General features: G+C 43.8%; 1 protein-coding gene across 2 annotated transcripts in view; it reads right to left on the bottom strand.

The window, feature by feature from the left end:
• Nucleotides 1-15,874, bottom strand: part of fam20cb (FAM20C golgi associated secretory pathway kinase b) — a 69,490-nt gene extending 53,616 nt beyond the window's left edge. The window contains exons 1-3 of one of the 2 annotated variants that reach the window (XR_013788854.1): nt 14,571-15,245; nt 13,726-13,901; nt 9,280-9,358 (exon numbers count right to left, since the gene is read on the bottom strand). Coding sequence is in view for 1 of the 2 variants with exons in the window: in XM_079493104.1 (XP_079349230.1) it covers nt 9,280-9,358; nt 13,726-13,901; nt 14,571-15,106 (791 nt within the window). In the remaining variant the exon portion in view is untranslated. Of the gene's footprint in view, nt 1-9,279; nt 9,359-13,725; nt 13,902-14,570 lie in introns of both variants that reach the window. The other variant, XM_079493104.1, reaches the window with a different exon arrangement.
• Nucleotides 15,875-16,265: the final 391 nt, after the last annotated feature.

Here is a 16,265-nt window from a genome sequence, read left to right on the forward strand (position 1 = left end):
ACGAGGAGAAATAGTCCAAATCTTAAGAGAGAATTTGGCGGCCAGCAGCACTGAGTCTAAAGTGCTGTGGCTGAATCATATGATCTCCCCGTGCCTTTAACGACTGATCAATTATTCACATGTTCCCTCCACTAATAAATGAACAGAGTCACACAGCTGAACAGAGACCCTCATTCACTGTGATTGCAGTGTTGCACGTACTAATAATATTCTGAAAACAATATTCTGGGGGCAAAGCGGTAAATGAGCGGTTAGCAGGGTGCCGACCACATAAACACAACGTCCATGGATCGATTCCGGCCGGAAACCTGGGCTGCATCTCAGTCAATTCCCGTCTCTGAACACAGATCTAAATAAAGCAAGTCTGCCCAAGAAAAAACATCTTTTAAGAAAACAACACTCAATATGCCTGTCTTTAGTTGATTTAGCATATGTATGCAACATATCCTATTTATATAAAGCCAGATATCTTGCAATATAATAGGGGGTTTTCGATAGCATTAACCAATACTTATGTGTGTAGTTTTCTTATTGGATTCTTTCTTTAAAAAAACACTTTATGTATATGTTCCATGTGCAACAGACAATAAACATACATGTGCAATGTGAATTGTACTGTATTCGACATATTACGAATACCCCCCCCCCTACACACACACACACACACACACACACACACACACACACACACACACACACACACACACACACACACACACACACACACACACACACACACACACACACACACACACACACACACACACACACACACACACACACTGTTGGATTCTGTGAAAGCTCTGTTTCCATGGTAAAATGTAGAATATTCTGTTTTGAACATCAGCATGTATGAAGAGATATTTATAATCGGGTAATACATATGTACAGTTTATAAACCAGCTCAAACCCTACTGTACGTAATTTTTACTGCGATACAAGGCAAGCTAGTATCCACAACAATCTATTCATGGAACCGCAATCCCTTTGAATTTCATTGATCTGAACAAATACAGTAATGTATGCTATGAGCACTGGGATTAATAACTTGAATGCAATGCACTACAGAATATACCCAATTATTAAAGCAACACAGAAATGGCTCACCTAGTGTAACTAGGTTCAGCAACATCACCATGTGAATAAATGCACAGTGTGTTATTCCACTTCCAAGCATATTTATTGGTTTTGGTTTGAGGGGTACTTTGCAACAGTACTCCCCCCTAGCCCCCCGCTCTGTCGTTGCATTTTGCATTGTGCCCGACTGGCCGTGTTTCCTCCATTTCCAAACAGGCCTGCACTCATCATTTGTGCTCTGAATGACTTGTCCTGGAGCCATTCACATCTTTTATTTCTTGACTCAAAGTCAAAGCGCAGGCACAGAGGACCTTGTGAATACAATATCACACAATAAACAGGCACAACACAGAAGTGTGCAGCCATACACACATCTGTACATCCACACACACATGCAGACGCATGCATGCGCACAAACAGACTGCTTGTGTCCCAATGACTCCCCATACATACAAAATAACACAAATATAGTGCACACATGCACACGCATGCACACACAAACAACAACACATCCAACAACACTTCTAAAATACACACAAAAATGGAACAATGGGTAATAGAAAGAAAGCAAAAGAGCACCGCAGAGAGCAAGGTTGTCCACCGAGATGTTAGATTTGTTTGACATCCTCATCTCCCTGGGCTTTGACAACAGACGAGCCCGCAGACAATCGCGCCATTGTACTCCTCTTTTCATCTATTTCCCTTTTGTTCCATCTCTCTACCATTCGGGGACAATCCGTGCCGCCATAAGCAAAGATAATAGGATTGTTTTTTTTGTTAAGGCATGCCCTGCCCTTTTCACACAAAGTTTCCTCACTCTCATTCCCATCACCTCCCAGGACTGATGTGGAGCATAAAGGCAAATGATGGAACGGCAGGGCTGCTGTACGCTGCAAATTTACCCCATTAGATTTTTCATGTTTAATGCGAGGCGTGTTTTCCTCGGGGCTGTTATTTGTGCAGCTGTCACCGCATTATCGACACAAATGAGGCGACATCATTTGCCGTTCGTCTCTCTGTGCCCAGATGTGTCAATCAACCAGCACTCAAGGGACCCCCAACTCAGCATGGCCGGATATAGATTTTGTTCAGCAGACAGAGAAGCAGGGGAGGAGACAATAACAGACAACTCACACAGGGGCACATTTGGATTGATGTTTCTTGTGACTCAGCCATTGGCCCTCTGATTGACAAGCAATACAATTAGGAAGGCGCGGGGGAGGAAACGGAAGCCTGTTATATCGCTCATCAATCCAATCCTCCCAGACCACCCTCTCTGGTCTCCACTCATCAGCTAATGGCTTCTCTCGCAGTGTGCTTCCAGACTAATTTCAATACAGATACAGTATGATGTTCACACTAATACAAGGCCGGATAATGACACCAGATAGACAGACAGATGTGAACAGAAAAACAAACAGAGGGACAGAGGGAAAGGGTGAGGGAGAGAGTGAAAGAAAAGAGACTGACTGAAAAGGTGAGACAGACAGACAGAAACAGGGACAGCAAAAAAGGCATTTCAGTCAGCACTGCAGACCAAACCAAGACACCCAGGTTCAAAGCCAAGCCTTGAACTTCAAAATATAGTATATCTGTGACACAAAAAAACACGTTGTTGTGGAGGGACCTCTTGGTTTTAAAATGCGGCTAAACTATCATCTGAAGATACAACTGGAACTCTACATAAGGTGTACGCTTCTACCCAATTAAGAGCATTTGAGGTGAATATTTGTACCCATGATGATTCAAAGCAGAGATTCTTACCACAGTACCAGACAGACTTTCAGAACTCAACCTCAACCTTAAAATCTTATTTTAATTATGTTTTGGAGACCAGAAACACTTTCCTGGGGGTTTTATGTGGGAAATGTGTGTTTTTTAGATATTTTAGTATTTCAAAGTGTCTTCTCACTTCCTTCCTGGACTACATGTTGTCTCAGTAAGACAGGCCTCCCCCTCTCCACAAGGCGGGGTGAGTGCACCAAAGCATTATGGTCATTGTAGTAATCCAGCAATCCAGTCAAAACACACAGACTACATTATTCTTCTGGTCATATAGAGTACACATTTCTAAAATTGTGCCTCTGTTATCTACTACAAATACTATTAACATTGAGTGACTGGAGTTTCTTCCATCGGTGAAATGTCCCTTTAAGCAATAGAGGGCAGCGGAGATGACGAGCACAAAGATTAGGCTGAGTCACCTAAACCTCATCCAAATTGAACGGCGCTTGTTGTGACGGGCAGACAAACTGTAGTGCTGTTTTGGTCTCTCTATCCACACAGAGGCTGGGCGTGAGCTTGTATTTTCTGAAAGTGTTACCTCATAAAGGTTATCCGGTCTCATAAAGCCCGGTCTTTACCAAGACAGGGCTCAGCTGGAAAAAGGCTTGTGTTAAGAGTAGGTTTAAAGGACCATACCGGTGGTCTGGCATGTTTTTGCACATTGAGTGTGACTCACAATGTACTCAACATTACAGGCGACTATTTTCCAAAGCATGCTGTGGTTTGTTTGATTTTCGAGGAAGCAATTGGAATCAATTCATTTCAGTATGAAAATCAACTTGCAGAGACAGACAAATTTACATTTAATTTCATTGCATGGTTGTATTTTGGTAAAGTTACATTATCTTAGCATTCTTAATATATTTTAAAATGCAAATTGATTTGAAACGTGTTGTAAAAACAGAACAAAAAAGAACCTGCATGATTAAGTGTGCAATGATTTACCCAACATTGACTCAATTATCCGAGTTGGACATCCGACGTTGGACATTTTTTAAACATGCACATGATCTAAAAACAAAGGATTTTAACAGTGATGTAATGTACAACAGTGATTATCAAAATGGGGTACCGGGACGCCCAGGGGTCCTTGAGGGGAGTTCAGGGGGTCCCCAGCAAAATGAGGTATAGTTGAAACATTTAAGCTCCTATTTTATTTTTAGCCATTCGGAATTAGCCGATTCACAAGCTTGCTGCAAGCTGGATCCCATTTGCCCTATGCTGCATTGTGTACACAGCTTTGTGAATAATGCATTATTCATAATTCAACAACTTATGAACATGTATTTTCCAGCCGCCCCTGCTACTGTGCCAATAAACCCAACGTTTAACCGTGCTCTTCATACAGCATGTAGTGCAGATGACTGACAGGGTCAGTAACATACAGCCCCCACCACTCTAAAAGCAGAAACCTGGCCGCAGTGAACGGGACCACTGACCAGAGACTGTCATCATCACTTCTCTCTCTCCCTCTCGCTCTCTCTCCACAAAAGAAAAGCGAGGAGTGGAGTGGAGAAGAGGAGAAGCAGGATAGCCAAAGGATCAATACAGCATGGCCTGCTATTGGATTTCTGCAGCTGTGCCATTCAGCAAAGAGTGAGAAAGAGAGAGAGAGAGAGAGAGAGAGAGAGAGAGAGAGAGAGAGAGAGAGAGAAAGTGACACAATCAGAGAAAAGGGAGTAGAAATAGTGATAGTGAGATGGCCAGAGAGGGGAAGCATGAGCCTGTGATGGAGAAAGAGAAGGTAGACAAAGGAAGTAAGGCGGATGGGGGCGGGGGAAAGAGCAACTGAAGGGAAACACGTTTCTTTCTGTGGAGGTGGCCGTGTTACACGGCCAATGGTTATACTCTATACATGCCCACCCTGTACTGCCTTCCTGCCCCCCGTCCGCCTGCCTGATTGCCTGGTACACATTTGTGTCAGAGTTGAGAGGAGCAGCGCATGAGAGGAGCACAGCCGGTGAGAAGTGTTTGATCTCCCAGCCCTGCCTCTTTGATGCACCAAGTGGAAACACACTGCAGACTGGAGGAACGGAGACAGGGGAGATAATGTTTAATGTGATGTTAAAGAGTGTGTATGCACGTGTGCGTGCGTGCCTGCGTGCGTGCGTTTGTGCGTGCGTGCGTGCATGCATGCGTGCGCATCTGGACTCATTTGAAGCTACGGTATTAATTAATTAATATGAAGTGTGCGACGATGACTATACAAATCTGGTCAAAACTTTGCCTGCAGTCCACACTGAGAATACTGCACATACATCCCAGTATAGGCTGGGTAAACTGAGAATACTGCACATACCTCCCAGTATAGGCTGGGTAAAATGAGAATACTGCACATACATCCCAGTATAGGCTGGGTAAAATGAGAATACTGCACATACATCCCAGTATAGGCTGGGTAAAATGAGAATACTGCACATACATCCCAGTATAGGCTGGGTAAAATGAGAATACTGCACATACATCCCAGTATAGGCTGGGTAAAATGAGAATACTGCACATACATCCCAGTATAGGCTGGGTAAAATGAGAATACTGCACATACATCCCAGTATAGGCTGGGTAAAATGAGAATACTGCACATACATCCCGGTATAGGCTGGGTAAAATGAGAATACTGCACATACATCCCAGTATAGGCTGGGTAAACTGAGAATACTGCACATACATCCCAGTATAGGCTGGGTAAACTGAGAATACTGCACATACATCCCAGTATAGGCTGGGTAAAATGAGAATACTGCACATACATCCCAGTATAGGCTGGTAAAATGTATAAGAGTATCCTTCTTGAACTTCCCCCATGAGGATTAATGGAACATCTGAGCCGCAAAAGCTTCATGTCCAGCTATATCACCGTGGGTTTCTCCACAAATTATGACATTTTAAGATTCACTCTGGGTCCGACATATGCATGCTGAGATAATCTACGGGCTCTGACGGTATTCTGACAAATCCTTCTGTATCCTACTGTTTCTTATCTTCTTGCATGGTCTCCATGTCTTCACCTCATCTTTTTCTTTAGTCCTTGCACCTCACCTCTCCTCTCTTATTTATTATCCACCTTCCTCATTGCCCTTTCTTACCGACCAAACTTTATGTATAGGCTGGGGTCTACACACATAGCACAACTTTATGTATAGGCTGGGGTCTACACACATAGCACAACTTTATGTATAGGCTGGGGTCTACACACATAGCACAACTTTATGTATAGGCTGGGGTCTACACACATAGCACAACTTTATGTATAGGCTGGGGTCTACACACATAGCACAACTTTATGTATAGGCTGGGGTCTACACACATAGCACAACTTTATGTATAGGCTGGGGTCTACACACATAGCACAGGCTGGGGTCTACACACATAGCACAACTTTATGTATAGGCTGGGGTCTACATACATAGCACAGGCTGGGGTCTACACACATAGCACAACACCACATGTATAGGCTGGGGTCTACACACATAGCACAACACCACATGTGGAAAACCTTACCCTGGGATTAAAAAACTCCCAGCCTCATGCAATTAGGAAATTGCAGCAGTCAATACTGAGACTTTGATTGATTCTTTTGCAATTAAGTTTGCAGCCCTAGTCCCCAATTCACCCCCTGCCCCGCCCCTTCCTCTTCACTTTCTCTCTTTTATCCTCCATCCTCTCACCTCCATCTCATCTCTCCTCTCTCCTCTTGACCTGTCAGGATGATTTCAGGCCTGTTGTGTCTACCCTGACTTAACACGGCGTGACTGCAGGAGTAATTACGACAGCCTCTGAGCAGCATTTGCCTCTCCCCCTGGTAACCTCGCCGCCTATCATCATCCAAAAGGCTTAACCCTGCTCTCCATGCTCACACGTGGGGGATGGACCAGACAACAACCCGTGCGGCAGGAAAACCATTAACCCGCAATTAAATTACCCTCAGCCTAACAATGGATGAGTGACATTTAAATCCACCAATCGAACGGCAGGGGGGATTAGGCACAATGAGCGTGCACGTCTCTTGGGGCGTCTTATCGTCTAAATATGACAACCTGGATAAAGGCGGCGTCAGTTAGTTGAGTGCTTTGCCGTATCTACTGGTGAAGCAGATTTTTTTTAACCATTACTCAGACAGTCAGACTCATCTTTTGTGCATGGTAAGCCCAGGTGTGTTACAGGGTGAAAGAACGTAGCTTAGGGTAGAGCAGAGGGGGAGCATTGCATTACGTTTGCGGTGGCTTTCTTTGTGTGAATCACAAATGATACGCTGTGGCTTGTCTAGTTTCAGACACTGTTTGAGATAGCAGGCAATAGGACTAGTCATTAGAGCAAATAATAAGTACACAGGCCCGGCTTAATGCACAGGCTTTAGGGGCTGCAGTGCAAACCAGGCTGCAAACCAGGCTGCAAACCAGGCCACCACGGGAACCAAACGCCTGGTAAGAAAAGAGAGAAAGACCGGACTGTTGCAGTAAAACTACTGTCCAGGGGCTGCCAAAATTGCAGTACAACGGTGCCAACAAATCACCGAACCTGGTTATAGCCAGAGTACCACAAAGGGTTAATCCGGCCCTGAAGTGCCTCTATTGCGAAGAAGAACTGTATAGGGGTTTATACTGTACGTAAAGAAAGAGTAAAAACAACACTTGGGGAAATTGAGTTCTGGTTCAATTTAGTTTACTCTAGGGTTGGGTGATAAAATGAATTTACCAATAAGATAGACTGAACATGTTTTAATCTCAAAACCAAGATAACTAAAACAATCGTAATTTCATTTTTCACCAAAGTCATGCCAATGCTATCACTCCCACTTTAACTTGTGGTTCACTGAATCTTGATTTAAATAAATGAATGGACATGGAAAACATGCAGGTACCTTGTTGAATTGTGTAAATATGGCTTTGAAAACCAAATAAAGGAGTCTTATCGAGGCATGCTTGCTCCATAAATACCAGAGATAACGTGTCACTCGGCTCTACTCTGTTTTCAGTGGGAGGTGAAGTTAACCTTGGATGGCACAGCCAACGGACTTGCATTTGACACAACAGGAGACGAAATTAGTGTGTAGAGGAGAATGGGCATGTGATAATGATGTGAGCGGGGAGGAGAGGGGGTAAGAAAATAGGTTTTGAGGAGTAATATGATGAGGATGTAAATCAATCAAAAAAATTAAGTTAAAAAACGACTATTGTAGAGGGAGTCTCTTCTCAAACATGAACATGAATGGACCGCAATGGAAACAATCTGTAAGCTTTTTTGCGTTATCCTATCCTGATTATGGTGGGTCAGATGTTACATATGTATGTATGTACCTGTATGTGACATATGATTCAATAAAGACATCAATCAATCAAATCATTCTTCCAAAATCTGCTTCAATATGACCCCATGTTCGAATTGCCATTGGGCACTGGACACCTCAGGGTCATATGTGACACACACACACGCGCGCACACACACACACACACACGCACGCACGCACGCACGCACGCACGCACGCACGCACGCACGCACGCACACACACACACACCAAGTTCAAATCAGGTGCTTTACGAGTTACGCGACCACAGTGTGACACAGAGATTTGGTAAGTTATTATAGTATAACTAGATATTAAAAAAAGATATCAAATATTTTTTAGGAAAATAAATAATCTAATAATACTTAATGTGGCGCTGAATCTATCTATAAATGCACGTACGACGTCTGTATGTCTGTCTGTATGCACGTGTGTACGGCTGTAATCCACGTAACTCGAGAACCGTTCGCCCCAGTGTTCCACACCCCCACAGGGAGTGCAGTGCCCGGTGTCGAGTCCGCCAGACCCACGGTTGTCCAGGATCGCCACAAAAGGCCTCTGCCCGGGCTGGAGCTGGCCTGTTCTGACATCACAACACCCCATATTTGGGCATGACACAGAACTCCATATATAGGAATAAAGGACACAGATACAGAAATGTCCATATATAGGCATAAAAGGGACACAGACAGATGGGTGGAACAGGTACTCTGACACAGGTACAACAGGTATTGCATAGCCGGGTGGGGTATGGATCTCCATCTTCCATCATTACTGACGCGGTGCTCTACAGCCAGGCACCGGTCTAGTAGTCTTAAATGTGTGTGTGTGTATGTGTGTGTGTGTGTGTGTGTGTGTGTGACGCGACTTGGCCTGTTGTAGCGCCAACATGAGACTGATTTGAAAACTGTCAAGTGGCATTTCTTCCTCAGCCTAGTATGCGTGCACAGTCCACAGACGGACAGACAGACGGACACACGGATGGACACACACACGGACGGACGGACGGACGGACTGAGTGCAAAACATACTCTCTCCCCATGCTTTCGGCCTGGGGGAGACAATAAATCAGCAGGGGCACGGTAATATCCACCACAAACACAATATTCTTATTCAAAGGGACAACAACTTACTTCATGGGTTTGAACAGAGCCTGTCCGTAGTTCTGGAAGGTCAGAATTAGCTTCAGCTGGGTGCCTCCAGATTTCATTGCTGTGGGTTGACAGAGACACCGGTGTGATTAGCAATTGACTGCAGGCTATGCGGATATTAATCAGTAGTGTCCCTATTCTGGGCATATCACAACAGGCGAAGATTTGACAGGTCTACAAGCTCACAACATGGGGGGAAAAGTAGGGACTATTTAATAATAATAATAATAATAATAATTTGGACCCTATATAACATTAAGTACCGGTATTAATTTTTTTTGATTATCTCTTGGATTATCTCTTGGGGTGTTTTTTGTCACTGTGTATACTGTATTAATTTGCAAATAGATGAAATGTGTCCTCTACATTTTACCCATCCTAGGCGCAGTGAGCAACCGTTGGTTGTGGCACTCAGGAAGCAGGGGTTAGGTGTCTTTCTCAGGGACACGTGGGGGACACCTTGAATTGAACCTGGGACCTTTGGTTTCCCAGGTGGACTGTCTATTCAGCTATGGCAGCCCTTATAACAGACCCCTAGGACCATGGTCAAGGAAGTACAGTGTATTGGGTTTAAGTGGTTATGTCTGATTCATACTTGGTTGGGCGACATGTGTGTAATTAAGGATAACTCAGGCTTTATGCTGTGGGCGAGGATTGCCGTAACACTGGCATCATCATGGTGTCAGAGCAGGATTGTTTTGCAACAGATGCCCGTAATGGAATATTTATATGGAGTTATGATGACACATGGCTACAGGAACATGCCACCAAGCATGACATGACAAGACTGGAAATCATGTCACAATTAAAGGTTGCAACAATGGTCCTAACTTCCGCCCTAACAAAACAAATGTTCACCGTTTGCAAGAATAATTGTGTAAACTGTAATTGTGTGTGCGTGCGTGCAAGGACCAAACGCCCCCACAACTACAGTATATTACAATTTTTTAAACGGATATTGTGAAATTTGTGAGGACCATTTCCCTGGTCCTCACAAGACAAATGGTTGTTTTATGGTTACAAAAGATGTTTAGAGTTAGTTTACACAATTAGAAAATGATTCAGGTTGGCGTTAGCTTTAAGAGCTTGTAGATATGCTATTTTTCTGCTGTAAGTTACGGTTAAAATGTCAAATAAAATTGCTGATGTTCTCACAAGTATATTAATACACATGTGTGTGTGTGTGTGTGTGTGTGTGTGTACCGTGTTTGTGTGTTTGTGCTTTGAAACGGGAGAGAGAGGCGGCGAGAGCTGATGTCACAGTGTTTGTTCGAAGGGAAGGGAGGAGGGTTAGGAGGTGAAGGACAGTCAGTGCTGTTCCACCACTGTTTACTCTCTCTCTCTCTGTAATCTCTATTGGAGCTCCCTCTCTCTCTTCCTCTGTTGACCATCTCTCTCTCTACCAATTCTTAGCTTGTACTCATTGCCTGCCTTGCTCTTTCTCTCTCATTCTCTTGGTTTATACAAATCCTCATGTCTGACCATCCTAGCTGAGACTGTATAGGCCTACTACATATGACATCATATCATAACGTCTCATTCTTCCTCTCTTTCGGTTGACATTCTATTTATCCACAGTTTATCCTACAGTGACACTGACAGTGACAGGGAAGCTTATAAGTATTTTAAATTTCGGCTATTCAAAAATAACCAATCTACAAGCTCACAGTTTGCATTGCGATGTGTTTTGAGCTTGAAGATCTGCCAAAAATTAAGGACCACATCACCTATATTCAGCCTATCTTCATATAAATGGTCAGTAGGCAGGTTTGTGAACTGTTCCATCTCATGAGCATTAGTGAGGACCAATTACATGAAGATAAGGTTGAAAATGTGTGAAGTGCTTCTTTAAGCACTAAAATCTCTCATAGACACACATTGGCAGAAACGACGACGACGACAGAGGAGCCAGCGGCCTGACGATCAATTCCACACAGTGTTTTGGTGGCCTTTGGCTGGGGCCAAGGCTTCTCTTGTTCTTCCTGGTGTTTTTCTCAGGGAAAACATTAGACAGCTCTCAGTATTGATCTAGGGTCTTTTTCTATTTTTACTCTCAGTCAATGATGATGACAAGATAATGGTTTACAGGAGAAGACAAAAAGCGAGTTCAAGCTCACGTCACCCACCCGTATGTGTGTGTGTGTGTGTGTTTGTGTGTGTGTGTGTGTGTGTGTGCGTGTGCGTGCTGGTTTGCGAGGGAATCGCATTGTATACATTGTATTTATGCGCTGTATGTGCATGAATGCCTATGCACTTGCCTATGCGTGATAATTAGTCAAACTGTCAGGCAAAGAGTCATTGTGTAGAGCTGACAAGTACACAGCCCATACTAGTGTCATGTGGCGATCATGCAAATGCAGACACATTCACCATGTCCACCTACATCAACATCAACAGAGCCTTCACTTACAACTGATTTCCCTATGGAAACGTCAACTCTCTTCCCTCTACATACAATACAGTTTTGCGGCATTGGCACTGGCAATGGGAGCAGAGCAGAGGCAAGGAGTGGTCTGATGAGACAATGAAATCTAAGACAATGTGAAGATGAAACTGGCTAAAGCAACCAAAACTACAGCATTATGATTTCTTCTGTTACTATTTGTGTCAAATGAGTTACTACTGCTTCCAAACTGTTGGAATAACGAGGACTTTTATTTTTTCTTTCCGGTCTTTTTTTCCTCCTCAGTCTGACACACACTGTGAAGATGCGCTCCCACATGGAGATGCCCGGGAGCACTTAGGGATTCGGTTCCTTGCTCAAAGACACCTAGTAGGAGATTAACTGACACCTCTCCAGCTACCAGTCCACTCCACACTCCATATTGTGGTCTGCGCTGGACCCTCTGGTTTCAAAACCAAGTCCCTACAGACTGAGCTACTGCCGCCCTATGTCAGTCTCGACTGCCCTGCATATCAATCTAGCCTATGCTGCATAAGTCGGCCATGCTGTTGGCGATAAACACTGCTTAAAAAGGTTTAGTATATAATACATCCAAGTCCCTATTCTATCCTTAAATGTAGATAATCACCGACTGCTGCTGGCTTCTATTGGTATTCCACCCCAGGGTTCTGCTATGGCTCTGTAATTACTGGACTAGCATGTATTTAGATGGCCAAGCAGCAAGCCTGAGAACAGCTTCAACCATCCATCCAGGCCTGAGAGACACACACAGAATTACAGATGGAAATAGGAAAGCAGAAACACACAGATACAAAGAGAAAAGAAAGAAAGAAAGAAAGACCTTATTCTGTAATAATTTACAACAAAGATCATATAATTTTATACAGAGCTAATCAGTTCTCACTAAGTATTTAATCTTAGCTCTAGGGCAATGTTGTTGTTATTGTTGTGTTCTACTTTTTTTCTCTTTTTTTCATAAACCGGAAATCTGCTACTGCTCCTCTTAACAGTGAGTGTGACTGTGAGATGTGCATCTGAGAATCAAATAAACACGTTTGGAATGTGGGAACATAGACATGTGATAATCCAAAAAATAATAATACAGGTACTTAATGTTATTCTACCTATGCGACTTTGTGTGGGCTTTCACCGGCTATATTGGTCCTCCATAAGCACCTGTGGCTTTCTGCAAAATGTCAGAGACTGCGCATTCAAAGAAAAACCTTGCATCATATGAGTTGGATCCAGTGCATGAACAGCAGGTGTTTATATTCTACTCCATTTCGTGGGAGGCCATGAGGGAACTTGCAGCTTATCACCAGTCCCTCATCCAATATTGTAGGCCAGGAGACAGGAGTATGTTGATCACATTCAACATTGATTCAACATCCAGCATGATTCCACCAGCTGTGTGTGTGTGTGTGTGTGTGTGTGTGTGTGTGTGCATGCGTGCGACGTGTGTGCACACGCACGTGCGTGTTTTATGCACATGTCTGTTGCTTGTGAGATAAACAGCATGCTTACCCAATACCCATCAAACAACCTGCCTCCATTTGTCTATCCATTTATCAGCACTACCTACAGCTTGATATGCACAATTACCTCCCTTGACAAGAGCTTGAATCTTGCATTAACAGTAGATTTGTTACTGGATAGTACTGTGGCATGTTATAAACAAGGCACTAGGATGTGTAATTTTAATCTCATCGGTTCTCAATGTGAATAGAAAACAACTGTATCTGACAGCGAGGTCCTGCTACTCTTCTCTCCCAAGAGACTTTCAACACATCTGAGACTACTTAGATTTGAGTTGCTTTTCATTATGTAGCCTATACACAATAATGACAGCATCATTTTGTCTTTTTGTGTTTAGAATGCATGATGTCACACTAACTATAGACACACAGTGACACAAAATGGCACATGATTTTTAAAAAGGTTTCCAAGATATGTGCAGTCAGGTGTTCAGGGGATTTTTTTTAAAGTATATCTAATGGTAACTAATTTCATTTTAAATGACCCACCGACGCTTGTGATTCTCTGGGAGACCAGGTCCTTGAGCAGAGCATCGATGACCGGGTTGTGTCTGGAGTACAGCTCATATCGATTAATCCCAATGTGGAAACGGAGCCAGTTGGGGTAGGACTCGGCCGTGAGCTCCCCTGTAGGGCTGAACTCCTCCACGGTGCCTTCACCATGCCTGGTAGGATGGAGGAGGATGTCAGTCACAACGGAATAGAAGGAAGTGGATTAAAAGGTTTTCAAACGGATGAGCATTGCTGTAATGGGTGAACGATTCCACGCAATTAGTCCATGTAGGCTAGATGAGGTGTAATAATACACATAAGCTATGTGCACATAATAAAGCCAACATGTTTTGATGGCTTACCTGGATGAAGGTCTAAATATTCAGAGATTTAAATATGTTGAATTAGCTTAGCTACGTTGAGCTCAGCTACATTGATCAGTGCATTGCCAACAACAAATGTTGCCACAGATTGGTAATTGGGAAATGTATCTTAATTTAGGTTACAATAGTTGCAATGACAACTGGCAGTTAACATTGCTTTTTATAGGACCATTTATTTTGCAACTTTTATGTAGGTTATAAATTAAGCATACTGTATACACATGTGTGTGCATAGATATATAGCCTACTATAAAATGATATCGTTATAATATAGTTAGTTATAGCCTACTATAGTAGGCATATAAAATGATAGGCCTATATTTTTAGATAATTATATTTAAAATGATAATAAAAATGCAGTGTTATAAGTAGCTTACAATCAATTAAGCCTACTCTTTGTATAAAAGGTGATAATATAGCCTACAAGTCGCATGTATTTTATTCATATTGCACTTTTACCATTCCTGATTGTCTGCGGCTTTGGGGTCAAATCTGATGTCCGTGTTGACGTTGAACAGCGTGTCCTCGTCTGTGAGCGGTGGTAATGCTCTTTTATATAAGGGATGTTCGTAGAGAGCCGACAACCTTGAACCTCTCAACGCCAGGTTATTCTTGGTCACTGCGGTGTCCGGGATAAAGTGTCTTTTTTTGTCACCTTGATTTTGTCTCTTTTGGTCACCCTGCAGCTCTAGTCGCCTATAGCCCTCCGTCTTCTCCCCTGCAGGTCCCAGCGGTATCTTCTCTAGAGAATGGGAAGAGACATTTGAGCTGGGTTCGTTGCTGAAGTCCTGGAGGATCCGCAGGGTGTGCTTGTTAGGCCAGCTCTGCTTCCCCCAGTTCTGCGGCTCCTCGCTCGGCGTGTGCGAGCAGGAGCAGCCGCCGCCGCTGCGCCTCTCCAGCTTCGGTAACAAGTCTATCATGATGTGCATTGAGCATGCAACGAGAAACACCATGAGGATCAAAACGCGAAATTTGCGAAAGAGTATCATCTTCATCGTCTCCCTTTTCAGCAGATGTGAGTATTTACTGCAAATAATCAACACGCAGATGAACAGGCTGACTACATCGCTGATTATGTTTATCACGCTGGACGCCAATCTAAAGAAATACACGTTGAACACGTAGTAACCATCTTCACTTGCCGTCTTGAGTAAAGGTTTCAGTGTTCAAGCTGTGCGTTTTCAACATCAGACACCCGGGTCTGTGTGCGGGCGAATCTCAGCAAAATCTCAGTCGCAAAATCACACGCAGTCACTCAGGTAAAACAGGTCCAATCGGTTCAGACCAACGGTCGACTTGCGCAAGCCATAATTCTCTCCCAACAGCCGCTCTCCCTCTCTCCTCCTCTTATCCTACTTTAAACGTGATACCGCTAGATAGGTTATTATAATAACTGCTAAATTCTACCAACTCGTCAACGTGGAGTAAATTATCCTTTATAAACCTGCGTGTCCACGAAGTGGGGAGGAGGGGGGCGGCGCGCATCAGCCGTGGAACGGAACGGGTTATCGCGGATCAGATGGCAACGAGCGAGAAAGCGGCCCAGATAAAACGTAGACTAAACGATATCGGATTGAAATAATATTTTTGGGGGAAAGTCCCGGAAAAGTATAGCCGACGTGACTCATCCACATCAGCAATCCAACATGCGTAATATTTTCACATTCCACATCGGATAGTCCCGACAGAGTGCCCGAGGCGAGCCAAAGAATATTTTACACAGGTGCAGGTTCGTTTCGTTTCCCTCAGGAGACAGACCTGGGCCAGGCAGCCTCCCCTTAGTGCTAAGAAAAGAGAATCCGACTCTCTTGCATGTGTGAATCGGGGTGGGTGTGTTAAATATTATGATGAAGCCAGAACTAGATCCAGCCTTTGCGCAGCGTCACCGTGTAGAGATTGGCTGAGAGATGCGAGAGAGAGTCAGAGACAGAGACAGCGAGAGAGAGTCAGAGAGAGAGAGAGTGAGAGAGAGAGCAAGAGAGAGGGAGAGAGAGAGCAAGAGAGAGGGAGAGAGGAGGGGAGGGGGTGTGTATGTGAAAGCTGAAGTGCTCAGTGCTCGTTTGTATTCCTCTTGGAATGGGTCCTCGCTGCACATCCAGCCTGTGCAAGAAGAGGGCGTCTCATCCCACTGGCTGGCCAATATTCAATTCAATC

The sequence above is a fragment of the Electrona antarctica genome (genome assembly GCF_951216825.1).
Source record: "Electrona antarctica genome assembly, chromosome: 22".
In the NCBI taxonomy this organism is placed as follows: domain Eukaryota; kingdom Metazoa; phylum Chordata; class Actinopteri; order Myctophiformes; family Myctophidae; genus Electrona; species Electrona antarctica.